Below are 27,326 nucleotides of genomic sequence, written 5' to 3'. Positions count from 1 at the left end.
CAGTGGTAGCTCTAGAATTTCTATTAAGGAGGCATTTAGAGGACACTATCTCATTGGAAAGAAGATCAGGGGATATGTCTCAAAGCTGTGTTTGCATAGCAAGCACACTGTTATTGCTTCGCTCTATTGTTTATTCCAAGTGGACCTATGAGAGCTCACAGAGGTCTAAATCAGACAAATGAGACAATGCTGGCACCTTGACCAGATGGAAAGGTAAAATATGGCCAAGACTATTACCCCTACTTCACAGATGGAGCTGTACTGCTTCCGAACAGCAAAGTAAAGGACAAGAAGGTCCTTAAATAAAGTGCTCTGCCACATGGACTGGAGTCCTCCCTCAACATTTCTGTGAAAGAGAAAAAGACTATTTTTAAAACAAAATTGGGACATAATATCTAGAAATGCAAATTATGTTACAAAATAGTTTAAATTATGAACCTCCAGATAATCTTGGGTTTATTATTTCTATAATTATCACATCCAAACTGGCACAGGCAAGGAGGACCGAGTGTGTTTTCCTTTCTCTGTGTTGCCAATCTTTCTCTCTCTCTCCCTCCATCTCTCCCTCCCTCCCTCCCCTCCTCCTCCTCCTTCTTCTTTTTCTTTCTCTCTCTCTCTCTCTCTTTCTTTTTCCCTACTTGAAATACTCCTTTGTTTTCAGGGTACTTTGAGGCAACTAACAGTCATATTTGTCTTTGTGGGATCCCTGAGATGCCTTTTTTCATTGCCCCAAGTCTACCTACGTAGGCCAGAGGATGGTTCAAAAAGAATTCATTATATATTTCCTTTTTCTGTTTTTTCTTTTCTTTTTTTTTTTTTGGAATCAATCCATTTGGTGAAAATCTGTAATTCACAAGTCAAATAGCGTAGAACAGAAACAACTTTCAGAGCCCACTGTGGACGTGGTGGGGGCCAGCCTGTGCTGCTAAACATAGATTTTGCTGATCTGTTGGCTTCTTAGTTCATAGCATTCAGCCCCCTGGCTCCTCAGCAGCTCCTTCTCGTCAGCTGTGTCTCGAGCTTTCAGCTGCGGGAAGTGGGCAGGAGAGGCGATGAGATCGTAGTGCCGGTCCAGATACCGCAGGTAGATGAGCATGTGCAAGGCGTAGGCCAACACCAGCAGCAGGATCAGGGACGTTGCCAGGCCAATCAGAATAGCTGGCGAGAAGGAGGAGGCGCAGTCTTGGGCCTTCGTAAACCGTCCCCCCTTGATGGCAAAACCTTGGATCTGCAGGAGAAAGGAAGGAGCTGAAGTGATACATCCCTTCTCTCCTAGGATCTACTTCCCAGTTGGGCTGGCAGTTCTGGCCCCTAGGTAGCCAAATTTCATATATTGTCACCCTATTTGCTGAATAATTTAACCACACGATTTGACAAATGTGATTGTGCTTATGGGGACAGTGCAACTCAATCTTAAAACAGGACTGACCCAGAAATTCTGGGATGTATGGTTGTCATAACTAGGAGGCTCATGAAATTCAAGACTGAAATAAAACCTTGATTTCAAGGCTCTGCAAGAAAACCTCTTTTAATCTGATCCTTAGAAATATTCCGGTTCATGGAAAAACCACAACTGCTGTGTTGTCTCTAAAATCCAAAGCACACTCAAAATTTTATAAGGCTAGTATAAGTTTCACAAAGATTTTAAGTCTGGAGTCCTCCCTCCAGACTCTGCCTTTGATTCTATTGACAGGAATGAGGAAGAGTCTTTGAAGGGGGATGTCATGATCCTTAATGAGGTAAAAGATAAATAATAATCATAAAAGCTAACACTTATCAAAGGTTTTTGTGTACCATAAACTGCCTTAATTTTTTCAGTATGCAAAGAGCCTATGAGTAAGTTACTATTTCATTCCTACTTTATGGATGAGGAAACTGAGGCACAGAAAAATTAAGTAACTTGCCTAGAGTCACACAACAGTAAATGTTGTGATGGTGTAATTGAAACCCGGGCAGTGGGCGTCAGACTCACACTCCATAGCTCCTGGTGGGTTCTCCCTCTTCCTCCTCCCTACCCTCTCTCTCTATTGGTTTTACCATACAGACTTCGTCCCATTTCTGGATCCCTCCTTGCATCCTACCCATTACTTTTAATGGCAAAAACCGCAATCACTTTTGCACCAACCAAATAGAAAGAAAAGCTTTCCATTATGTGCAGATGAAATGGTATCATTACTTGAAAGAAAGAGAGGTTCAAATTGAGAACTGGCACTGATATCCAATGCTGTCAAAATGAAACAGGGCTACAAAGCAATTACTTTAAAACAAGAGCCATCACTTGTGGAAGACAGCCCCTTGTCTAGCTGGCTTTAAAAGTATGACCCTACACAGCGTTGCCTCATTCAGACACCTACTCGGTTTTTAAAGAGTACATCAGACGACTGAACTATCCATGAGTGCTTTACTGAAAATTCACTTTGATGGCTTAAGTGAGCACTTTGGCATTGTCCTGTGTGTGTTAGAATTATTGAGGCCGCCCATCACTCCATAGACGCAAGGGGCCTTGCTCGCCCAACTGTCTGTGCTCTTGATTGAACCCAAAGCAGCTTCTGAAGGAGACTCTTGTTCTAGCTTTGGGGATCCCTGCCCCACCCCTCCTGTGAAGAGGAAGAGTGACCTTCTCTTTAGACTGGTGCCTGAAGAGTCAAGCTCCGCCATGACAAAAGACGACCTCACTTGATTCTGCAACTCCAGCCAAGGAGAATGTCCTCAGGTTGACTGACACTTTTTTTTTTTTTTTTTTTTTTTTTTGAGACAGAGTTTTGCTCCTGTCGCCCAGGCTGGTATGCAATGGCAGGAATTCAGCTTACTTCAACCTCCACTTTCAGGGCTCAAACGATTCTCCTGCCTCAGCCTCCCAAGTAGCTGGGATTACAGATGCTTGCCACCATGCCCAGCTAAATTTTGTATTTTTAGTAGAGGCAGGGTTTCACCATGTTGGCCAGGCTAGTCTCAAACTCCTGACCTCAGGTGATCCACCCATCTCGGCCTCCTAAAGTGCTGGGATTATAAGCATGAGCCACCACACCCGGCCAACTGCCACTTAATTCTTAACAAGACTTGGTTGAGAACAGTAAGTGTGGAGAATGCCTGATACACTGTCCACCCATTTCCTGGACTAGACGTTATACAGACATGCTGTTTCTAGCCCACAGGTGAGTTTTGTTTGACGCAGTGCTCGGAATATCCTGAAAATTTCCTGTGGGAATCCACCAATCTAGCTTCTATTGAAAAGATTCAGCAACACCAGCTCTGCATTCCTACAAAGCAAAAATCAGCGCGGTTGAATTTGTAAAATGCTCACTGTGATGAAGGCTACCCTTTGCCACAGTCCCAGCCCAAATCACCAGTTACCCAAGGTACTTGAGTTTGCCACACCAGCCACATCGCTCTATACTCTATTCCCACCATAAGCCAGGCCAGCAGAGCTGCGCATGTGGACAGCAGCCTTTTGTACACATACCTCAGCCACCATCACCACCACCTCCTCTCCACTGGACTGAGCTTGTATTCTGCCATCTCTTCACATGAAGGGGGTTTCAACAAGGCCCACCTGTCCCCCTGAAAGCCGTGTTTATGGTACGAATGCTGATAAGGATGTACACATCTCATACCACCAGGGATGAATGTGCTCATCCCAAGCACACTGGCAGCAGTCTTAGGGACCCTGTGAACATGTAACTGAGTGTTTCTCATACTGCCTGCTCCAGAACTTCAGAGCCAAATTCCTGTGCCGCCTCCAGTCAGTGCAGACAAATGGTCTCGTGGTTTTGTATATTAACCTCACTGGTGGCTCTAACTGACATTTTCTTCCTTTGTTTTTCACTGCGCCCACGTCTTTGCTAAATTTTTTGTTTTAATTGTTTATTATAAAATATATATGATATAAAATTTATCATCTAACCATGTTAAGTGTATACAGTTCAGGGCTATTAAGTACATTCACATTGTTGTGCAACCATTGCTGCCGTCCATCTCCAGAACATTTTCACATCTTGCAATACTGAAACATTACTCCCATTAAATACTAACTGCCCATTCCCTCCTCCCTTCAGTCCCTGGCAACTACTATTCTACTTTCCATCTCGGGGTTTGACAACTGTAAGTACCTCATATAAGTGAAATGATGCAATATTTGTTCTGTTGTGGCTGGCTTATTCCACTTAGCATAATGTCTTCAACGTTCATTTATGTTGTAGCATGTATCCAAATTTCCTTCCTCTTTTTAAATTTAATTTTTTTGAGGCATCTGTCACTCAGGTTGGAGTGCAGTGGTAGAATCTTGGCTCACTGAAGCCTCCACCTCCTGGGCTCAAGCAATCCTCCCACCTCAGCCTCCCAAGTAGCTGGGACTACAGGTGATACCACTATGCCCCCAGTTGATTTCTTTTTTAAAAATTGTTTGTAGAGATGGGGGTCTCACTATGTTGCCTAGGCTGGTCTCAAACTCCTGGGCTCAAGAGTGATCCTCCCGCCTCAGCCTCCCTAAGTGCTGGGTTTAAAGGCATGAGCCACCACTCCCAAATTTTCTTCATTTTTAATGCTGAATAATATTCCACTGTACATATACACTAGGTTTGTCGATCCATTCGTCCATTGATAGACATTCGGGTTGCTTGCACCTTTTGGTTATTGTGAATAATGCTGCCATGAACATAGGTATAAACATAGGTGAAAGCTGTTCAAGTCCCTGCTTTCAATTATTTGGAGTACATAGCCAGAAGTAGAGTTGCTGGATCCCTTGGTGATTGTATGTTTAACTTCTTGAGGAAACTCCATATTATTTGCCACAGCATCCACACCATTTCACATTCCCAACAGCAATGCACAAGAGTTCCAACTTTTCCCTGGCCTTGCCAACACTTATTATTTTCTGTTTGTTTGTTGTTGTTTATAATAGCCATCCTAATGGCCATGAAATGATTTGCCTATTTTTGAAAGTAATTTTTCATAAGTAGTATTTCCATAAGTCAACTAAGTCATTTCCGGAACAAGTTAGAAGTATAAATCAATCAATTCCCCTGGTCTAATTAGGCAAAATTATTTGTAAAATATTCCTTGTTGTCATTGTATCCTCACTGCCGTTTCTGTATATGTATATATATACACACACATACACACATGTATAAACATACACATACATAATATATATTAATATTTATAAACATTTTATACATACACACACAAAAGAATCCTTGGAACCAAACTGTCCAGAATTTGAGTCGTGCCTCTACCATTAACTCTATCAGTTATACTCCTTAGAAAAATTATCTGACTATCAGAGATTCAGTCACCTCATTCATAAAAGGACCTTGCAGCATTATGGTAAGTTCTGAAGACAAAGTACATAAAATAACCACAGCACCAACACACACGGGACACTCACATGTAGCAATTATTGTTAGTCCACGCCTGGCGCACTACTGAGTGTTTCTACATACCTTAGGCCACATATTCCTTACATTAACAAAGATAGGTGAGAAACTGAGAGAGGTTAAGTAACTTGCCCTGGTGACTGAGCAGTAATTTGACACCAGGTCTGTCTGACTCCAAAATGTGAGCTCCTTCCCTACCCCAAACTGCCTTTCATCCACACCACACTTCTCTACAGAAGCTTGGGAAGGATGGAAGGGAAGAATATGCACATACGAGAATGCCCATATATATCTGGAAAAGGTTGGAATGTGCCCACGAGAGGTACATGCAAAGCCCTGCCTACTATTTCAGGGAGTGGCAGGAACAAGCTAAGCTTCATTCACAGGTAAACAGGATAGAGGAACTTGACAGAATGTCTCTCAACCTAAGATTCTGGTAGTGAAAAGGAATCTCTTACACCCCATTCCTTTCTCCAAATACCTTCAAGAAGATCTTTGGGATATTTTTGACTCCCCGCTGAGTCCCTTCCTACTAACTGCCAAAGCTGTCACTCACACTGCAGATATACTTCTTATCTTCCCTGATAGGATCACTGTGCCACTCCCTGAAGGAAATAAAATAATTGTCCACCAATGTCTCTCCCCAGAAGGGCCTCTCATTGCAGGAAGTGTCAGGCCCTGGCTTCACCCACAGCTTCGCTAGGGCTTAGATGGCTGGCATTCCTCACTGATAATTATTAGTGCTGGATAAAGCTGAATGCAAAAGCAAGCCTTGGGTAGGGGGTGGGGGGTACAGGGAGATAAAATTCTCTATCCTATTCCATTTCATACCTTAAAAGGCAAAGGAAAAAACCCACCAATATTCTTTTAAAGGCATCTACTTCTCTTTTCCTTAAGCATCTAGGTTTGTTTCAGGTGTTTTTAAACAAACATTGAGCTCCTTTGGTACCAAAAACGCAGGTGCATTGAGCATAGGTTTTAGTTTATTACCTGGAAATCAATAAGAGTGACCTCCCACAGGCTCGACCCATCATCCGTGTCGCTGGGCAGCAAGAGGGCCTGGTCCCGCGGCAGGTTGCCCACGCGTTGGCAGCGGTAGGAGTAACCGGAGGGAGCATGTATGCCAGTTGGGTTAAAGACTGCTTGGATTGAATTGTTGGAAACGATCTCGACTCGGCGCAAAGTAAACCAGCTCTGGATGGACAACTTGTTGTAATTGGTAAGGATGAATCTGAAAATGGTTATAAAATCAGCATTACTCCTAAAGAACTGTTCCCACATTTACCGACGCAAGGCATCATCTATGAACAGTACAATGGCGCCCTCTTTTGTCAGGCGGCAGAACGGGCTTGGGGAGAGGCTTCACTTTTGTTGCAGAGCCTCCCCTGGATGGATGGGAAAGAGAAAATGACTGGGCAGGCCCCAAAGTGGACAGTGCAAATTCCTACGAAAGAAAAAAACACAAAGTTTGGGTTTGTTTGTTTTGTTTTTGCTTTTTCAGAATCAACACTTGATTATGGGTTTATTCATCAAAAAATTTGAGAAAAACTTAAATGGACATCAATGAAGAATTTGCTAAATTGTGGTTTAAAATAATGGTAATAGCTCTCTTGATAGCTTCTGTGTTATGTATGTGTATTGTGTTTAACCTGCACTACAACACTATGTGGTAGATAATATCCTTATTCTAATTTCACAGGCAAGGAATCTAAAACACAAAGGGCTTGAATAAGCTCACTGGGAGAGTAAGTGTCAGAGCTGGGCTTCAAATCCAATCTTAACTCTTTCGGAATGGACTGTTTTCCAGCCATGAAAAAAGTCATAATTTACTTGTCATTATCATTTTATTTCAATTTTTAAAAAAATATGTGACTGCATAGAAAAAAATGTCTGGAAGGATGGAGATTAAAACATTAGTAGTGATTGCAAATGGTGTTTAGATTATTGATGATTTTCATTTTCTTCTTTCTGTAGCTCAATATTTTCTGATTTTTCTGTTTTCATTAGTTTTTCTTGTCTCTGTTTGGCTCCTTTACAAGAAGACCCTAAGACAAGGGTGTGAATATAAGAAATATTCAGAGGAGTTCAGTCATTCAAAATATGTAAAATGGAGAGAAAAGAAACGACAGAGGAAGGGAAGGCAGCTAAAAGAGGCACATTATTAAGCAAGTGTCCAATGTGGACAAGCAGGGCTTCATTGCCGTGATGGAACCTGGGAGCCAGAGTACAGCACATGCTGCTGAGTTATCTCACCTGATGGGGAGGGAGCTGAGGTGTGTGTATGTTTCCTCCAGTCATTGGGCCAGGGACTGGGGACAGTGGGCCAGAGAAAGCTTTTAGGCAAAGAGAGGCTGGGAGTTGAAAGTTCAGCAGGTAGGCTACAGTACTCTCAAATGGAAAGGACCATGTAGATATTCACGGAGTACTGACAGTGCCTGCTACATACCTCTCTCATCAGAATAAATAATAATAACAACAATAATAATAAAGCTATTTTTCATTTTGGAAAAAAGTAGAATTACGACCAAAAATATTCTCCATTTCTAGATCAAACAGATATGTGTGTTTGGTCACCTTGTGGGGTTCTATTTACTTGTAAAGTGCTCTGAAAGATGATGGCATATATTTTCTAAATTATGATCAGTGAAACACTAGTCTCCCATGATATGTAGACAAGTGTTCTGAGGAAGAAGGCTCTCCAAAGTTAAACACAGGAAACACTGAGTTAGTCAAAGTTACAAAGTGCAATAGTCTTCCTTAAGATTATTTCTTCTCAGAAACTTTAACATACAAGTTTACACTGTGAATTGCCAAGAGGAAGACATGGTTTAGAGTCGTTCCCAGACACATTTGACCACAGAACCCCCTTTTCATAAAATCTTATAAATATTCTTACAGAGCAGAAGTGTCCCACAGAGCAAAGCTTAAGAAAGACTGCCCTAGCACAATCCTGCTGCTTTTCCAAATAATGTTAAAGACACAACTACTTATCTCCACTAACAAGTTTGTCTTATAGGAAGGGAAGCACTGTATTTTTATAAGAAAAAAATAATAATGCCTTCAAATTGTTCCCCCCACCTCAGGAGCAGTTCCTAACTGCTTGGCTAAAGTCACTGTTGGCAGATGCATCCTTTCATACCTAAACACCAAAAAACTGTAGGCCTCTCTTGATTGTCTGCTGGGGAACGCACATAACGAGGCTTTTTCATTGTAGTTAAATGGTAAAGTGTGATTCGTTATAAGAAGCTATAGAAAATAGTTTCAAACCAGAGCCCCAGTCCTTAGGGCTTTATTTCTATTTTCTTCTTTTCTCAGATGAAAAGGATATTACATTCTCAGGACTGGGAGTTTTCTAAGTCCTTAATGCAGGCGGCATGGGGGGTGGGGGAGAGGGAAGTTATGGGTATTTTGGTAGAAACTTTTAGAAAGAAAGCATCAGTATAGGATCCCATCATATCACAGCACCAACTTTTCAGTGTAATTAGGTTGATGTGGCATGCAATGTGTCACAGTGCTTAGGCATATAGCAAGCCCCTGCTTCACACATGTGGAATGAATACATTTTAGAGAGCTAATCTGAAGTGCTGAAGCTGCGATGCTCTAAAGTGCTGTCCTACCTACCTTATAGCAAGACCTCTGGGGTTTCCAGCATCAACAAGCTTCAAAGACAACCTAAGAAAAGGAAACAACACAGTCTATGAAAATAAGAATAACCCTAACTTCATATCTACTCAAAAGTTACCTCAAGGTGGGTCACGTAACACCTAACACACAAAATGTATAGAACATTTTTTTAATCTTGAGGTAGGCAATGGTTTCCTGAAAAAAATACAAAAGCATAAACCATAAAAGAAACAACTGATAAATTGCATTTTACTAAAATCCAAAATTTTTACTCTTCAAAAGACACTGTTTAAGAAAACAAGAAAGGCAAGCCACACAACAGGAGAAAATACTCACAACACGTATACATAAAGAACTTTATCCAGAATACAATAAATAACACTAACAACTCAACAAAAAGACAGCCCAATGTAAAAATCGCAAAAATTGTCAGAAGACTCGAGCATGTTTTAAAGAAAGATATACAAATGGTCAATAAGTACATGAAAAGATGCTCAGGACCATTAGACATTCAGGGAATGTAAAATAAAACCACAATAAAGATAACACAGTACAGGAATCAGAATGGCTAAAACATTTTTTAAACTGACTCTTAAGCTTTTAATAACTACATTTATTCGTATTTTCCTGAGAGTAAACATAAGATTTCCCAGAGCAAAGACAGATGAATTATGACTTACTCATGGGAACAACCATAGTGGTTCCCCCTTCTAATCCAATTCTCCCCCAGTAGGCAGCATGAGAAGAGCCAGATGTCATCCTACACATATTGGGATTTGTAATACAGATGAGGAACACCAAAATTATCCATCTGGGAGTTTACATAGGAGAGAGACCGTGGATCCCTTCTCACCTCCCGAGAGAGGGAGAGAAACATTTGCTCCCCTAGTGTCAATAAATTCTCCTTAGGAAGAGAAGAGGGATGATTAGTCTTTGAGTGAAAGAGTTTAATTAGCCTTTGGATGGAAGCAAATCGCTCACCATAAGGAGACAAATGGTTGCAGGTCTCATACCCATGGTATGTAAATACATATCTCCAAGGGGAGGATAAGATAAGCCTCTCTGAGTTTCTAACCCCTGGAATCTCTCTATGGCTTTGAGTTTCATTACCCCTTGATACATGAACACATTACTTTCAAGAGGTAAATCTCTCACTAACTCTAACACTTATCTTTTCACCCAGTTCCCAGTAAAAATTTGTTCAGAAATTCCTAAACATGGAGAAATATAAAAATGCCTTCTCTAGTCTCACTCTGACCATACGAAGTGTTAGTGAGAATGGGAAGCAACTGGAACTCTCATACGATGCTGGAAAAAAGGAAAAGATGCGGCCACTTAAAAAACAGTTTGGCTGTTTTCTTTTTTTTTTTTTTTTTTTTGAGACGGAGTCTCGCTCTGTCGCCCAGGCTGGAGTGCAGTGGCGGGATCTCAGCTCACTGCAAGCTCCGCCTCCCGGGTTCACGCCATTCTCCGGCCTCAGCCTCCCGAGTAGCTGGGACTACAGGCGCCCGCCACCTCGCCCGGCTAGTTTTTTGTAATTTTTAGTAGAGACGGGGTTTCACCGTGTTAGCCAGGATGGTCTCGATCTCCTGACCTCGTGATCCGCCCGTCTCGGCCTCCCAAAGTGCTGGGATTACAGGCTTGAGCCACCGCGCCCGGCCAGTTTGGCTGTTTTCTAAAAAGGTGAACATACACATACCATATGATCCAGGCATTCTACTCCTAGTTGGAATGACAGATAAGAGAAATGAAAATACCCGCTGCCACAAAGACTTGTACATGAATGTTCATAGTGACTTTAGTGGGAAAGTTATGCAAAAAGTGAGAGAAAAAACAAATTTCTATCAACAGGTGAACAGATAAGTTGTGGTACATCTATAATATGGACTACTACTCAGCAATGAAAAGGGAAATACCATTAACACATGCAATAACATGGAAGATTATCAAAATCATTAAGCTAAGTGGCAGTGGCTACACTAAAAAAGAGTACACACATGTGATTATATAAAATTCTAGAATGTGCAAACTAATTGATAATAATAGCAGATCAGTGGTTATCTGGAGATGTGACAGTGGTTGGAAAGATGCATTACTAAGAAATACATAGAAACTTCGGGGCATGATGAAAATGTTTGTTGCCTTTTTTTTGTTTTTTGAGACAGGGTCTTGTTCTGTCGCACAGGCTCAGGGGCAGTGGCATAATCTCCACTCACTGCACCCTCCAACTCCCAGGCTCAAGCAATCCTCCCACCTCAGCCTCCTGTGTAGCTGGGACTACAGGCATGCACCACCACACATGGCTAATTTTTGTATCTTTGGTAAAGACAGGGTTCATCATGTTGGCCAGGCTGGTCCCTAACTCCTAATCTCAGGTGATCTGCCCATCTTGGCCTCCCAAAGTACTGGGATTACAGGTGTGAGCCACTGTGCTCAGCCACGAGGATCTTTAAGTATCAGGTACTGTGCCATCAATTGGGAATACAAAGGAGAAATACAACCTGGAACAAGAGCTGTTCAAAAAGGAGCTCTTTTTACTCTTTCAAGTGCTCTGCTCTCACACATGTAAAATGGATTCTGAATTCTTCAGGCTGTAATTGCCTAAATTCCAAATACACACAGATGCTGGGATTATGCTTTATTTGCAGGGCTTTCACTATTTAAAAAGACTTCCGTAGCAAATCCATCTGCCAATAATTTGCCTCTCTCTGAACATTTTGTTTCCAAGAGCTAAAACGTGGTCATCTTTTTTTAATCTGTGCTTTTGACCTTACATGGTTATGTCTTTCTTTCGGTTTGTTATTTCAGCAACTCCCGTTCTGCTTCTTGAGATCTTAAGATTTCCTTGCCAGCACAAGGGCATCTGGCTCATCCATGGAATTCACAGGAATCAGCCACTAGGTCTCAGCAGCTGGTCCTTGACACCTCCCTTCCTGGAAGCCTCCTGTTGCCCCTCTTTGGGCAGGCTGTCCAGGATGCCTGCACACTCACCTGTGCAGGACTCCAGCAGGTGGACGCTGCACACTCAGGGCTCACACCTGAATAGAATTCTAAGGCAGTGTCCAAAAAGACAGTCAAGTTCTGCCCAATCTTTAATTTGTGTCCTGTGAGACCCAAAGCTTACTGAAGAAATTTAGACACTGTTTCACTCTAGTTATCACTGGGATGCCAGGAAGGAAAAGAATGCTACTACTATTAATACTCTGAACAGCACTCAACAAGATCTCAAAGTGCTTATGCATATATTTCCTCATGTGTTTTCCACAACCTTGTAAGATAGGGCCAAGAGGAAGAAGATACATGGTCATTTTTAAAGATGTTTTAAAGCCCAGCTCTACGAACATACATACTCCATGACTTTCGCAAGTTTTCTAACCTCTGTCATGATAACTGCCTGTGACTCCGAGAGTTACTGTGAGGAATAACAGACATGGGCCTATGAAGAGCTCGCACCGTGCCTGGCCCACAGTAAGCGCTCAAGGCCTCATAGCTATAATGAATAGATGCCGTCATCTCCATTTGACAGAGGATGATCCTACATGTCCTGCCTATAAAATCACAAAGCTCTCTGGTAGAACTGGGCCTAGAGGCCAAGTTTTCATTCTTTCTGTCTCTAGGTTCCCAGTAATCACAAAGTCTCTAAAACCCAGCAAAAAAAAAAAAAAAAAAAAAAAAAAAGCTGTAGGTGGCCGGGCGCGGCAGCTCACACCTGTAATCCCAGCACTTTGGGAGAACACAAGGTGGGCAGACCACCTGAGGTCAGGAGTTCGAGATCAGCATGGCCAACATGGTGAAACCCTGTCTGTCTCTACTAAAAATACAAACAACTAGTCAGGCGTGGTGGCACCTGCCTGTAATCCCAGCTACTCGGGAGGCAGAGGCAGGAGAATCACTTGAACCCGGGAGGCAGAGGTTGCAGTGAGTTGAGATCGTGCCATTGCACTCCAGCTTGGGCAACGAGCGAGACTCTGTCTTTAAAATAAAATAATAAAATAAAATAAAAAACAAACAACTGTAGGACCCTGATTTTCTCCCACAAATGCCCTAGGGTCAGGATAAATGGAATCAAGGAGAGCCAGTCAGCCATAGACAGCCAAGATTATCCCCAAGCAGGCAGCCTCTCTCTGTGCAACTGACCACAAATAAAGAGCCCTGTGGGTAATTAATTAGCACCCCAGGAAAAGGTCCTGAGCTCTCAGCATTCCATAGTCTCTTTGATAGTCTTGGATAGTTGAGCTATAACAGGATAAACAAATCTGAGAGTACTCTAGATGCTTCCACTTACAATTCCCTAAATCCCTAATAAAAGATAGTTGTTCTGAACAGCAAGATACTCAGATTTGTAATATGACTTTTAATTGTATATTAATAGAATCCATTTTTACCCATCACCAAGAATTTTTAAGTGGGAAGTAAAGTTCAGGAATAAAAGGATGTTTCCAGCCAAAGTACATAAAGTAGAAAAAGAATACACACACACACACGCACACAGTTATGCTTTATATAAAGCACCCTACCCATCTAAACCAAACCAGAACAAATGCAGAGAATCTTCCAAACGGATCTATTTTACCAACAAATGTTGAAAAGAAGGTTTATAGAAAGCAAGCAGGACATGCCAGATTTCCTCTCCCTGGACCAAAATAAATAAAAACAAAAATTTTTGCTTGGATGACTGAAAAGCAGAAAAAGGCATTGGAAATTGATTTGCCCTTCAAACATGTTATTTGTTTAATCTGCTTATCTCAAATCAAAACTAATTATTTCAATCATTTTGAAATGTCCCAAAGAATTATCTGGAATTTAGCCATTGAAAAGTGCCCTGCACATTTGCAAACAGGCAATATTCCACTATTTCAGCACACTGACACCCCCGCCCCCCGCCCCCAACCTCCACAGAGTCAAGCATTTGTCCTGGCTAGTGTGTCACCTACTAGAATGTGCATGACCCTGCTGGGATATGTGATCTCTTCCCCGATAGGATAAAAGTAGTTTAACACCTAACATTTGGAGGTGAGACCAAGCCTGGAATCCTTTGCTGTTTTCAAAATGAGTTTGAGAACCCTCACTTTCCAAAGTCTCATTTTCTACAAGTTATTCTGACAATTAGCAAAAAGGTTCAGCAGAAAACTGCCAGGAAAATATAACTTTTTTTTTTTTTTTTTTGACCGAGTCTCACTCTGTCGCTCAGGCTGGAGTGCAATGATGGGATCTCAGCTCACCGCAACCTCCGCCTCCCAGGTTCAAGCAATTCTCCTGCCTCAGCCTCCTGAGTAGATGGGATTACAGGCACCCACCACCATGCCCGGCTAATTTTTGTATTTTTGTATTTTTGTAGAGACGAGGTTTCACCATGTTGGCCAGGCAGGTCTTGAACTCCTGATCTCAGGTGATCCACCCCCTCAGCCTTCCAAAGTGCTGGGATTACAGGCATGAGCCACCATGCCCAGCCAACAATTTTTGAAGTTAACTTCTGACTTGTTCCTTTATTTTAGACAGTAAATACTTTCTCAAAGATGTGTGTCAGGGTCCTATACAAAGGAGCCTACTTATTTTTTTTTTCTGAAATGACAAAAAAATTGAATGCAGAGTTAACAACGCAATAGCCCTAAGGGCTTCCTCAAACTGAGAGATCAACATACCTAGCACTTTCTTCAGTGCAATTTGAGTTGTCAGGGTCCACTGTTACCTTCTGACCAAATGCCTTGTCTGTAAGGTCCAGCCAGGTTTGATTCTTAAATTTAATCGTGATTCTTTTGGCCCAGAAGAGAATGCAAGAAATTCCATCGATGGAGACATTAACTGGGCCATGATGGCTGAATGCATTCCAAGGTTCTTTTTCTAAATGCCCTTCTTTGCTCAGATTGTAGTTGAAAGCCTAATTAACCAAATATAAAGAACGTAAGAGATGAACTTGTGTCTATAGTGCAAAAGGCTTCCTAGAAATGAAAGAGCTAAGTCATATCCCGTAATGGTAAATACATGTCATTATACATTTATTAAAACCCATAAAATGTACAATACAAAGAAAGAAATTTACACCAATTACTCTAGTGTAAATACAGATAAAAGAAAAATTAGTTAATAGAGAGCTGCAACTTACGCTTACCAGTAACCAAAGATTATTATTATTATAGCAACAGAAATGAAGCTGAATATTGTAATGAAAATATAAGAGAGCAAGTAAAATTAAGTATTTTAGGTTTTTCTCAACTGTAAGATTCTATAATAAACAGAAAACCAAATACCACATGTTCTCACTTGTAAGTGGGAGCTAAGCATTGAGTACACATGGACATAAATATGCAAACCATCGACACTGTGGATGACTGGAGAGTGGAGGGAGTGGAGTAGGTTAAAAAACTACCTATCGGATACTATGCTTACTATCAGGGTGATGTGATTCATACCACAAACCCCAGCATCATGCACTATTCCCATGTAACAAATCTGCACATGGACCCTCTGTATCCAAAATAAAAGTTGACTTTTGAAAAGAAGAGATTCTAGCCAGGCGCGGTGGCTCATGCCTGTAATCCCAGTATTTTGGGAGGCCGAGGCGGGTGGATCACAAGGTCAGGAGATCAAGACCATCCTGGCTAACACGGTGAAACTCCATCTCTACTAAAAATACAAAAAATTAGCTGGGTGTGATGGTGGGTGCCTTGTAGTCCCAGCTACTTGGGAGGCTGAGGCAGAAGAGTGGTGTGAATCTGGGAGGTGGAGCTTGCAGTGAGCCAAGATCACACCACTGTACTCCAGCCTGGGTGACAGAGTGAGACTCCGTCTCAAAAAAGTAAATAAATAAAATTTTAAAAATAAAATAAAATAAAAATAAAAATAAGAGATTCTATAATACATTTCCCCACCCCCAAATTGAAGCAAAAATATGTTACTTATTAATACAATTATAATTTATATTTTCACAGGAGCACAGACACGATTGAAACGTGTTTTTCAGTTTTTTAGAGCTAGATTACAATCTGGTTTCCTGGCATAGCCATACCTGTGTGATTGGTATTGTTGTGAAATTCTGGACTGGTTTCGTACCTCCATTATTCTGATCTGTCAAATAAATAATGATGTGGTTACCAATGCTAAATGTCCTTTATTTATTAATGTAATTGAGTGGCAATAATATGCTAAGCACTGTCACATATATCAAGCTTGAGCCCCTTTTGGCTCATCATTTAGAACACACTAATATAAGATTTCACATGAGTGACTCCTGGTACAGACACCATTGGTCAGGGAATTCTATCACAGAAAAAGCCCTTCCCCACCCCACATGGAATCATCCGGGCAACTGGAGTCTTACCATTCTTCATAACCACTTCTTTATTTGAAGATGTTGGAGAACTGAAATTAGAAAAAAACAAAAAAATTAAAAGATGCTGAATAAATATCTACAATTCAGATGTTATATGAAATTTTAAGAAGTATATTTCACTTTATTACATCTCAGAATAGAGGAGCAGAAACAGCCTGCCAAAACTGTTCATTTCTTAATGGTGAATTTCTCATTTAAAAAGTAATATGTCTCTCCCCTGTTGTCTCTGCATTTAACAGAGAGAGAAAGTAACATATGTTCTTCAAAAAACAAATATGAAAAATAAAGAAAAATTTTAGAAAGAAAAATTATTTTATTGTATTTTATTTTATTTGAGATGGAGTCTCACTCTGTCGCCCAAACTGGAGTCCAGTGGTGTGATCTCGGCTCCCTGCAACCTCTGCCTCCTGGGTTCGAGTGATTCTCCTGCCTCAGCCTCCTGAGTAGTTGGGATTACAGGTGTACCACCACACCCTATTAATTCTTGTATTTTTAGTAGAGATGGGGTTTCACCATGTTGGCCAGACTGCTCTTGAACTCCTACCTCAGGTGATCCACCCACCTCGGCCTCCCCAAGTGCTGCGATTACAAGTGTGAGCCACCATGCCCAGCCAGAAAAATTATTTTAAATCAAACCTGAAGGCCAGGCACGGTGGCTCAAGCCTGTAATCCCAGCACTTTGGGAGGCCGAGACGGGCGGATCACGAGGTCAGGAGATCAAGACCAGCCTGGCTAACCCGGTGAAACCCCGTCTCTACTAAAAAATACAAAAAACTAGCCAGGTGAGGTGGCGGGCGCCTATAGTCCCAGCTACTCAGGAGGCTGAGGCAGGACAACGGCGTAAACCTGAGAGGTGGAGCTTGCAGTGAGCTGAGATCCGTCCACTGCACTCCAGCCTGGGCGACAGAGCGAGACTCCGTCTCAAAAATAAAAAATAAAAAAAAAATAAATAAAAAATAAATAAATAAATAAATAAATAAATAAAACCTGATTCTTATTCACTGAATAATATTGCGGGCAGGGGAGCCTACTATGTGCCAAGCAGTGTGCTACACGCTAAGGTTTAACCAATAACAAATACGAAATAACAAAATAGTAAAGCATATAAAACATTTTACAGTGAAATTTCATACTACATTGCATTGTTAACATATCAAAGCCAAAACATCCAACAGAAAACAAGACAGACTCAATTACCAAAAAGTTATACTGGAAACTTATGAGCATATAAATTATGATATATATCCTTGTGTTTGTATGTGTATATATATCCTCTCTGTACGCATACAAACACACAAACACACACCACATATGTATATAATTTACTTTTCACAAAGTTTAAAAATGGATTTTTCTGGACATACTGTTTTAGAGTTTGCAATTTTTTTTTAAACTATATCACAAATATTTTCCATGTAATTATATACTTTTGACACATTTTTAATGTCATGTAGTATTATATCATTGAAATGTATCATAATGTATTTAACCAAATTTCTACTTTTAAGTATTTGTTTTCAATTTTATTAGCATTATAACAATACTGCATTGAACATTACTGTGGATGGTTTGTTCACACCCATGAGAAGTTCCTTAAGATAAATTCCTTGAAGTGAAATTTCTAAGTCAGAAGATATACACATTTTTTATTACAGGATATTTCAGACATACACAAATATAAACAGAAAAAAATAATAAGCCCCCATGTACCTGGACCCATTATTCAGCTTTAGTAATTATCAGGTTATAACCAATCTTGTTTCACCTACAAGCTCACCCTCTTCCCCCATGTGATAGTAGTTTGAATAAAATATCAAAAATTATATCATTTCAGTATATATCTCTAAAAGATAAGAACTTTTAAAAATAACAGCACAATTACATCTAGAAAATACTGATAATTATTTAACATAAAATTCGTGTTTAAATCTCCGGTTTTGTCATAAACGTCCTAAAGATTTAACAGTTTGTTTATTGCATATTTTAAGTTTTCCATAAGTTTTACCTACAGTATATGAGAATGTAAATCAAACTCTATACTTAACAATTCCAATCTAAGGTCTCTATATATCGCTATCATATAAACTCAACATTTTTATAATTAGAGAAAGATATATATTACATGATATATATGCAAAACATAATTGTAGCTGAAGAGTTACTAAATCTATATCATAATAAAGTGCTTTAGAATTAATTATATGGACCCAATTACAAATTAAATGCACCATTCTCTCTGTAATATGATCCCTATTATCTAATGAGAATTTCTGAAAATGACAAATTGGTGACCATGTTGTCTACTAGTTGCTGTTAATAAATGTATGCATGCATGCAATTCATTAATTTTCATCAACTTTATTGAAGTATATAATTTATGTACAGTAAATTGCATTCATGAAAATTATACAATTATATGAGTTTTGGCACAGGCACATACCCATGACCCCATTGTCACAATAACAATACAGAATGTTTATAACACCCAAAAAAGTTTCCACTTGAATTTTTGCAGCTAAGAGTTGTTCCCTCCACCCTCAACCCGAGGAAACTACAGACTTGCTTCTGTCACTTTAGATTAGTTAGCATTTTCTTTTTTCTTTTTTGAGATGGAGTTTCGCTCTTGCTGCCCAGGTTGGAGCGCAATGGCGTGATCTCAGATCACCACAACCTCCACCTCCTGGGTTCAAGCGATTATCCTGCCTCAGTCTCCCAAGTAGCTGGGATTACAGGCATGCACCACCACACCCGGCTAATTTTGTATTTTTAGTAGAGACAGGGTTTCTCCATGTTGGTCAGGCTGGTCTCGAACTCCCGACCTCAGGTGATCTGCCCACTTCGGCCTCCCAAAATGCTGGGATTACAGGCGTGAACCACCGCGCCTGGCCTAGTTAGCATTTTCTACAGTTGCGTATAAATGGAATCATACATATTCCTTAGCATTTGGCTTCTTTCCGTCTTATCATAATGACTTTGAAATTCATGTACGTGGTTGCATATGTCAGTAGTTCATTCTGTTTTAGTGTTAAGAAATATTTCATTGTATGGATATGCCATACTTTGTCTATGCACACATTCATGAATATTTGGGGTGATTCTGGTTTGGAGCTACTACAAATAAAGATTTAAGAACATTAATGTATAGGAGTTTGTGTGAATATGTTTTTGTTTCTCTTAAATAAATAGCCAGGAATGGAATGACCAAGTCACCTAATAGAAGTAACTTTTTAGAAAAGCTGCCAGTCAATTTTGGCTTCCCTGTTTTTCAACATTCTTGCTAACATTTGGTATCATCAATCTGTTTAATTTTAACCATTCCAATGGGTGTGGGTTGCTAGCTCAGTTTAATTTTAATATCCATTTCCCTGGTGATTAATGATGCCCCGCATTTTTTCTTATGCCTATAGAGCAATCATATAGTTTCTTTTGTGAAGTGTGCTTAAATCTTTTGCTCATTTTAAAAATTAAATTCATTGACCTCCATAAGCGCTCTTTATATGTGCTGGATGCAAGTCCTGTGTCCGATATACACACTGGAAATATTTTCTTGCATTCTGTCTTCCTTTTTCATTTTCTTAACGGTGGTTTTCAAAGAGCAAAAGTTCTAATTTTCATAAAGTCCAATGTAATCTTTTTCTCTGTTATAGCCTATGTTTTTGTTTCTAAAAGAACTATTTGCCCAACAAGGTCACCAAGATTTTCCTCTTGTGCTTCTCCTAGAAGTTTTCAAATTTTAACTTTTACACTTAGGTCCATTTTGAGTTGATTTTTGTGAGTTAAGGTACTTGCATCATTTTGGAGCTACGGATAAAGAAAATGTCCTATTAAGCTTGCAGAAGTAAAAAACAAGAATCATGCAAGAGTTCAGCCAATGCATCCCTCTCACCCCTTCACAGAAGCTAATGGAGGACATGCTCCCACAACATAAGGGCAAAAGTCAACAAAGAGAAAGCACAGGCTCTCATAAACAGCAGATCTCACTAGAAGAGTGGTGAAGCGAAACTAAGACTACCATTGTATATCAGACATAGAATCAGTCCAGACTGGAGCAAGAGGACAATAAAAGGAAGACATACAGAGAGATCTCTAAGTGAAAGGGGAATTTGAGAGACCACTGCATATTGGAGGAAAGAACATGTGAAAAGAATTAAGACTATGCATGTTTTGAAATTGCAACTACAAAAAGGCCATTTGTAACTCAAGGGAAAAAGAAAAGTTATTCAAAAAAAAAAAGAAAGAAACAAAATACAGTCTACTAGCTGGCTTGTCTGTGAACAATATACATAGTCATTTTGATGCAAGCACTGATGAACTGAAAGTAGTAATGTAACTATATTGAATGGGGGGAGTGAAGGAAAGAAAGATGAGGACATTGTTGGAGACAGGAACTTTGTCAATAATAAAGGAACTTGTTATAAAATCTAACATGTATAAATGGAGAAATCATCTATGCATATTATTTTGATACTATGGCAGTACAGAGAATTGTATGATTGTTACCAAGTCTTTGTTTCCTTCTCTGGGAGAGGATTTTGCATCCCCCTAGGCCATATGACTTGCAGTTCCTCCCTGTGGGTGGAAAATGCTTCCTGCCCCATCATTAGGCTTGGCCACTATATGGACAGGAGACAGAGAAATACTGGATAGAAGAGCGCAGTTCCTGGCAAAGGCCCCACCCTTAAGCCTGGAAACCCATGGCCCTAAATGGGAACAAGCTTTCCTGTTTCTGTGCCCAAATGTTGCCTTTTGGCCCACCAGGGCCCCCTATCCAGTACCCATATAAACCCCAAACCCCAGGCTCCACAAGCAGATGAGCAGATGAACAGGTGAACAGAAGAGCAGCAGAACACCATGACAGAGAAGGAGAGACGAGAAGGAGTATCTGAACATCTAGAGGAGTTTGGCTGGGGACAGTCAGAGAGGAGATTGGCTGCTGGACAGCCACACTCCAGGGGAAGATCATCTCCCACTCCATCCCCCTTCCAGCTCCCCATCCCTCCTACTGAGAGCCACCTCCACCACTCAATATAACTCCCACATTCACCATCCTTTGAGCCCTTGTGTAACCTGATTCTTCCTGGATGCCAAACAAAAACCTGGGGTCCAAGAGGGCACTAAACTGGTTAACACTTAAGCCGTCTGCAGATGGCAGAGCTAAAAGAGCACTGTCACACACCCACTGGGGCTTTGAGAGTCACAGGCACCCAACCCTAGATGCTACCATGAGGCCAGAGCCCAAAAGCACTTGCCCTGGTTCCTACACCTGCCCGTCTGCATGCTCCCCGTCTTGTAAAAGGTTTGAGCACATGTGGCAGCAGCCAAACAAATGCGCCACATCCCTGTTGCACGTCCTGCAAGGGGGGGGTCAGGGAACTCTCCAGTTTCAGCTATGTATCTTAATTAGGCCAATGCAATATGAGCAGAAGCAACAATGTGACAGTTCTGCAGAAGTTGCAAGTGTCTGCATGTGCCTGCCATCTCTTCCCCCATTCCCTCTGTCGTAAGAACAGCATGCCCAAATAGGGGCTGTTCTTTCAGCCTGGGACTTGGAATGAGAAGTGGAAACAGAGCTAGAGTAGGGTCACAGCAGCCCACCTGTAGCTGTCAGAAGTAACAGGAGCAAGAAAGAAATGTTTGAGGCTACAAACTTCTGCAATATAGGGGTTGTTTGTTTCTAGAAAAAAGTCTAGATACAAGGTCACTAATACAAGCAGTGACCAACAGAAGAAACAACTAAAAATTTGAAAATGTTTGCCTATAGAAATAACTAGAAGACAATTTTTCCTTTAATGTATGTCTTGTCACCTTTTGATTTTTTGAAACCAGGTAGGTGTATTACTTTGACTAAAATTTATAATTTAATTTTTTAAAAAGATACCTTCCTTTAGAAACTTATAAATTAGCATTACGGTTTACATTAAGTGTCTTGTGAGTATAAGTTTAATTTCCTGAGCAACAAAAGTGAGGTTCCCATCCAAGTAATAATGAAACTATAATAAAGATATGCTTTAGCCAAATAATCTAACCTACCTAAACTCCAGACTTTGTAGTACAGGTTAAAATGTAACTGAATATAATATATGAAATAGGCACAACTACCCAGACATTATCCAGGCAGACTTCGTCCTGCCAGCTGTGCTTGCCTTATTTCACCTCTTCCCTTCTCTCTCTGCTCCAGCTACTCTAGCATTATTCAGTTCCTTGAACACTTCATGGTTCATTTTTCCCTTAGCACCTGCTGCTCCCTCCACCTGGAATGTTCTCCATCCTCCTAGTGATTTTCTACATATCCTCCAGATGACAGCACATCACTTTCTCAGGAACACAATCCCTAACTTCTGCGAGTTCCAATCCCCCTATTGTATGTGCTCATTGCTTCCTATACTTTTCTTTCACAACACATTTCAAAGTTTATTTGGAATAATATATATCATTTGATTAACAAGGGCTTCCCTATTAGACTTAGTCCATGAGGGCAGGGACTAACCTTGTTGTGCTCACCATTTGTAGACCCAGCACCTAGCATGGGGCCTCACTACTTAAAAGCACCAATTATTTTTAAAATGTGTTGCATGCATGAATGAACTAAGAAATTAATGAAAATACTCTGAAATCAAAGTGGAAAATGGGAGGTCACACAGGATTTCTTTTTGGATCAAGAATAAACCCAACTTGAGAAAGAAATGTGCAAAGTGAGAATAATGACCCCTACTCACGCTATGTTTAGAAACCGTGTATTGAGCTTAAAATATAATCCTCCTTCCTACGGACAGAATATTGAATAGCCCCAGGGAGCTGAAAGATATTTTAAATTTTGGATCTATTATTTGAAAGAACACATAAAACAACAACTGTTGTTTCCTTCATAATGAATTAATGAGCCGTATTATTAGATTCAAATGATCATTGACTTATGTGATTTCTAAGATCTAAAGCTTCTGAAGCTAAAATTAAGCCCATTAACTTTGTCTTAAAAACAGAACTGGGATTTTTCTAATTCTTCATGTACATTTTACTGGTGTAATACACAAATCAGGCATTTCTGTGTAACCCAGGTGTGGAACCAGGACTAGGCTTTAACCACCTAAAGGATATAAGTCACTTACTATTCAAAAGTGAACCTGAAGGAAAGCACCAATTGACTCAGAAACAATGGAAGAAAAAAAGTGTTAATGTCTATATGTAAAGATTTTATCAGTTTTGGACTAAGGAGTCTTTAACCCAAGTTCTGCCAGACTCTCCTGCTTGCTGCGTCCGCTGTGTTCACACTAAATTCCCTGATGCATTTGTTGAGAAGGCACACAGTGAGTCAGTGAGAGACATGACATACCTTAATTGCTATTCAGATTTTGAATATTCTTTTTTATAGAAAAAGCTGTAAAAGTTCCTTAAATGATGTATAAAGAAGCCAAAAGGACAATAGAAATAGAAACAGGAATTTAATTACCATCTCTTAACAGTTAAAACGATTTAACACCTTTTCTTTGAAGGACAGGATATATATTTCTGAAGTTTTCAATTTTTTTCTTACTCTTTTCTCACATAATAATAGCAGGAGATACTGTGGAATTAACATTTCCTTGTAAGTATGAAAGAAATCTGAACACTGATTTGAGGAGTCATTTTCTCATAGATAAATACTTTGATACATACTACAAAAGTTTCTTGGATATTTTGAACACATAACCCTTGTCTCTTACAAAAAAGCTTATATTTTTACCTCAAGCATAAACTCTGTTCAATAATTTTTGTAGCTACCTGTATGATCTAGCATATCCATTTTGAATCACAAACAAATGTAGATATGAAACAACATAAAGAAATCACAGAGCCACCTAATTTCATACTTGCACTTAAGTTCACAAATATATTGCTTTAAAAGATGTGCAGTTACTCACCTTACATTCTTCCTGGCAAATATATGGTCCAAGGTTAGTGAAAATCCTATACATAAAAAAATCAGTGAAAAACTAAACAAGATTTTTTTTCCCATCAGAAAAGAATCAGTTTCTTTAAAGCAAGAACATCTGTTAATTCATAAATGCAAACAGAGCAGACGCAGTACTTTTCATGCCATGTGACTGACAGCATATTCAACCAATAACAGGGCAGCTTTTTCAGAATGTATTCCATGGTGGGGCGGGAGGGAAGGGAGGGGTCTGATAATGCTTACAGTATAGAGTGAAATAAATATTTAAGTTTTCAATTATTCATCTCATGGAAAGATTATTAAGGAGCCAATTTTTAAAGAAAATATATTTACCACTTAAGCTCATTTTAGAAATTTGCATTGTTTTGATACTGTCATATAACTCTTAAGACTTTATGTTATATACTTCATACTACATATATGTCATACTATTATATATTTCATATTACACTTCAGGAAGCTATTAATTTCTCCCCAAAATCTATGAAGTATATATTTTTACATGTATTTTTCAGGTGAATAAATAAATAAAAATCTTCGGAACTTCCCTAAATTCACATGTATGTCCTAGTTCACAGTTTCCTGATGAATTCATAAGCCTCCATTTGCCAAGAGGTATGGACAGCAATGGTGAGGAGCACAGGAGCACCGGCTTTGGAATCAGAAGCTCCTTACCAGTGAGCAAGCTGACACCAGGCAGGTGATCTTCCCTCTGGAGCCTTGTTTCCTCATCTGCGGAGTGGGGACAGACACACTTAAATGTTGTGAAGATTAAATGGGATCATGGATAAAAGGGTTTTTTGTGTGGTTTTTTGGTTTTGTTTTTTTTTTTTCTGTCAGAGTCTCCCTCTGTCAGGCTGGAGTGCAATGGCGCGATCTCGGCTCACTGCAACCTCAATGTCCTGAGTTCAAGTGATTCTCCTACCTCAACCTCCCGAGTAGCTGGGATTACAGGCATGCACCACCACGCCCAGCTAATTTTTGTATTTTTAGTAGAGGCGGAGTTTCGCCATGTTGGCCAGGCTGGTCTCGTGCTATTGACCTCAGGTGATCTGCCCACCTCGGCTCCCCAGAGTGCTGGGATTACAGGCGTGAGCCACCATGCCAGGCCATGAAAGGCTCTTCTTAACTCAACGCTTAGCTAAGTAGAGTGTCTATTGTTATTCCTTCCCTGCTGGCCTCTCCTTTCCCCTCACTCCCCTAAAAGCCTGAAAAACAAAACAAACCACAAAATTCCTAAGAGTTGTTTTACGTTTTTTAAAGTACAATTAAAATGCCACAATAAAGAAAATCCTCCAAAATTAAAGTGTCAAGTGTCACCATTTGGGGCACTTAGGAACGTTGATGGCTTAAAGACAAAGTACTGGTAGCAGAAAAGGGCTATTTGTAAGTGAAATTTCAGAGATGATGGACTATAGGAAAGCTGGGGTCTTTGCGCTGAGGAGACATTCCTGTTCCTCTCACACACCACTTTCTCCCAACATGGTTCAGGGGACCCCAGTAGAAAATAAGAAGAGGAGAATAAAGCAGAATGACTAGGGGAAGTGGGAGAATGCAGGAATAAGGAAGAAAGTTGCTAACAAAAATTACAAAATCAAAAGGGTCGCTGGCCTTAAATGTGGCCTTTCCGTGCCCCATCTAATTCCTACTGCCTCCTCATACTGTCTTTTCTTCTCTGTTTTCTTTTTTTGGGGACGGAGTCTTGCTCTGTCGCCCAGGCTGGAGTGCAGTGGCCGGATCTCAGCTCATTCAAGCTCCGCCTCCCGGGTCTACGCCATTCTCCTGCCTCAGCCTCCCGAGTAGCTGGGACTACAGGCGCCCACCACCTCGCCCGGCTAGTTTGTTGTATTTTTTTAGTAGAGACGGGGTTTCACCGTGTTAGCCAGGCTGGTCTCGATCTCCTGACCTTGTGATCTGCCCGTCTCGGCCTCCCAAAGTGCTGGGATTACAGGCTTGAGCCACCGTGCCCGGCCTTCTTCTCTGTTTTCATTTCACCCAGCTTCTATTCTTCACCACTCCTTTTCTCATTCTGTTCTTTTCCTGATTCTGTGGAATTTCATGTAACAAGCAGGTCTGGATAAGAGAAGTTAGTTTTAGGTAATGTTGACAGATAGACTATAGGATAACCTGTTAAAGCTGAATGTCAAAAAAAAAATGATTTTAATATAAGCATATTCCATGCAATATTTGGGACATACTATATTTAAAACTTATTGTTTATTTGAAAAATTAAGTTTAACTGGGCATCCTATATTTTTAGTTTGCTAAACCAGCCAGTCCTAGTCTTAGGGAAGCTCAGCTACTCAAAGTGTAAAGTGCATACAAATCACATGAGATTCTGTTAAAATGCAAATTTTGACCCAGTAGGTCTGGAGTGGGGTGTAGGATACCACATTCCTAACCAGCTCCCAGATGATGATGATGGTGATGCTGCTTGCCTGAGAACCGCCCTTTGAGTAGCAAGGATCTAGAACAGCATTGTTCAATAGAAATAGAATGAGAGCTACACATGGAATTTAAAATGTTCTAGTCACATTAAAAAGAAGTAAAAATAAACAGATGAAACTAATGTTAACAGTATTTTTATTTAACCTATCTAAAATACTATCATTTCAAACATACTTAATTTTAAGAATTATTAGTGAAACATTTTACATTTTTTCTGCCCTAAATCTGAACTCTAGTGTATAATTTTTAAAATTTATTTATTTCTATATTTTGTAGAGATGGGGGTCTTGGTATGTTACCCAGGCTGGTCTCGAACTCCTGGGCTCAAGCAGTTCTCCCACCTCAGCCTCCAAAAGTGCTGGAATTACAGGCGTGAGCCACCGTGCTACTTATATCTCAATTCCAATAAGCAAAATTTCAAGCGTTCAGTGGACACTTGTGGCTAGCGCCCACTGTATTGGACAGTGCAGATACAGAACATCTCCTGCAGCTGCCAGAGCAGTACCTGGTATTCTCCCATGGGAGCAGTGGCAGTGCCTGCTCCTCAAGGCCCTGGTCAGGGAGGCTGAGGGAGAAGAATTGCTTGAACCCAGGAGGCAGAGGTTGCAGTGAATCAAGA

At 40.3% G+C, this 27,326-nt stretch overlaps 1 protein-coding gene across 11 annotated transcripts in view; it reads right to left on the bottom strand.

Moving 5' to 3' along the window:
- Positions 1-424: 424 nt before the first annotated feature.
- ATP6AP1L (ATPase H+ transporting accessory protein 1 like) overlaps positions 425-27,326 on the bottom strand; it is a 44,142-nt gene continuing 17,240 nt past the window's right edge. For 4 of the 11 annotated variants that reach the window (XM_009208723.4, XM_009208727.3, XM_021939518.2 and 1 more), the window contains 7 exons: positions 24,228-24,273; positions 16,318-16,358; positions 16,006-16,064; positions 14,642-14,877; positions 8,997-9,047; positions 6,366-6,606; positions 425-1,228 (listed from right to left, as the gene is read on the bottom strand). In XM_009208723.4, coding sequence (XP_009206987.3) covers positions 926-1,228; positions 6,366-6,606; positions 8,997-9,047; positions 14,642-14,877; positions 16,006-16,064; positions 16,318-16,327 — 900 coding nt within the window. In that variant the 5' untranslated portion in view covers positions 16,328-16,358; positions 24,228-24,273 and the 3' untranslated portion in view covers positions 425-925. Of the gene's footprint in view, positions 1,229-6,365; positions 6,607-8,996; positions 9,049-14,004; positions 14,099-14,641; positions 14,878-15,386; positions 15,465-16,005; positions 16,065-16,317; positions 16,359-24,227; positions 24,274-24,934; positions 24,992-27,326 lie in introns of those variants that run through there. The other 7 variants (XM_009208725.4, XM_017959721.3, XM_021939519.2 and 4 more) reach the window with 6 other exon arrangements.

This window comes from Papio anubis, chromosome 5 (genome assembly GCF_008728515.1).
Source record: "Papio anubis isolate 15944 chromosome 5, Panubis1.0, whole genome shotgun sequence".
Classification (NCBI taxonomy): Eukaryota; Metazoa; Chordata; class Mammalia; order Primates; family Cercopithecidae; genus Papio; species Papio anubis.
The sequence above is the reverse complement of the archived record's forward strand: the minus strand, read 5'-3'. Positions and strand labels throughout refer to the sequence as shown.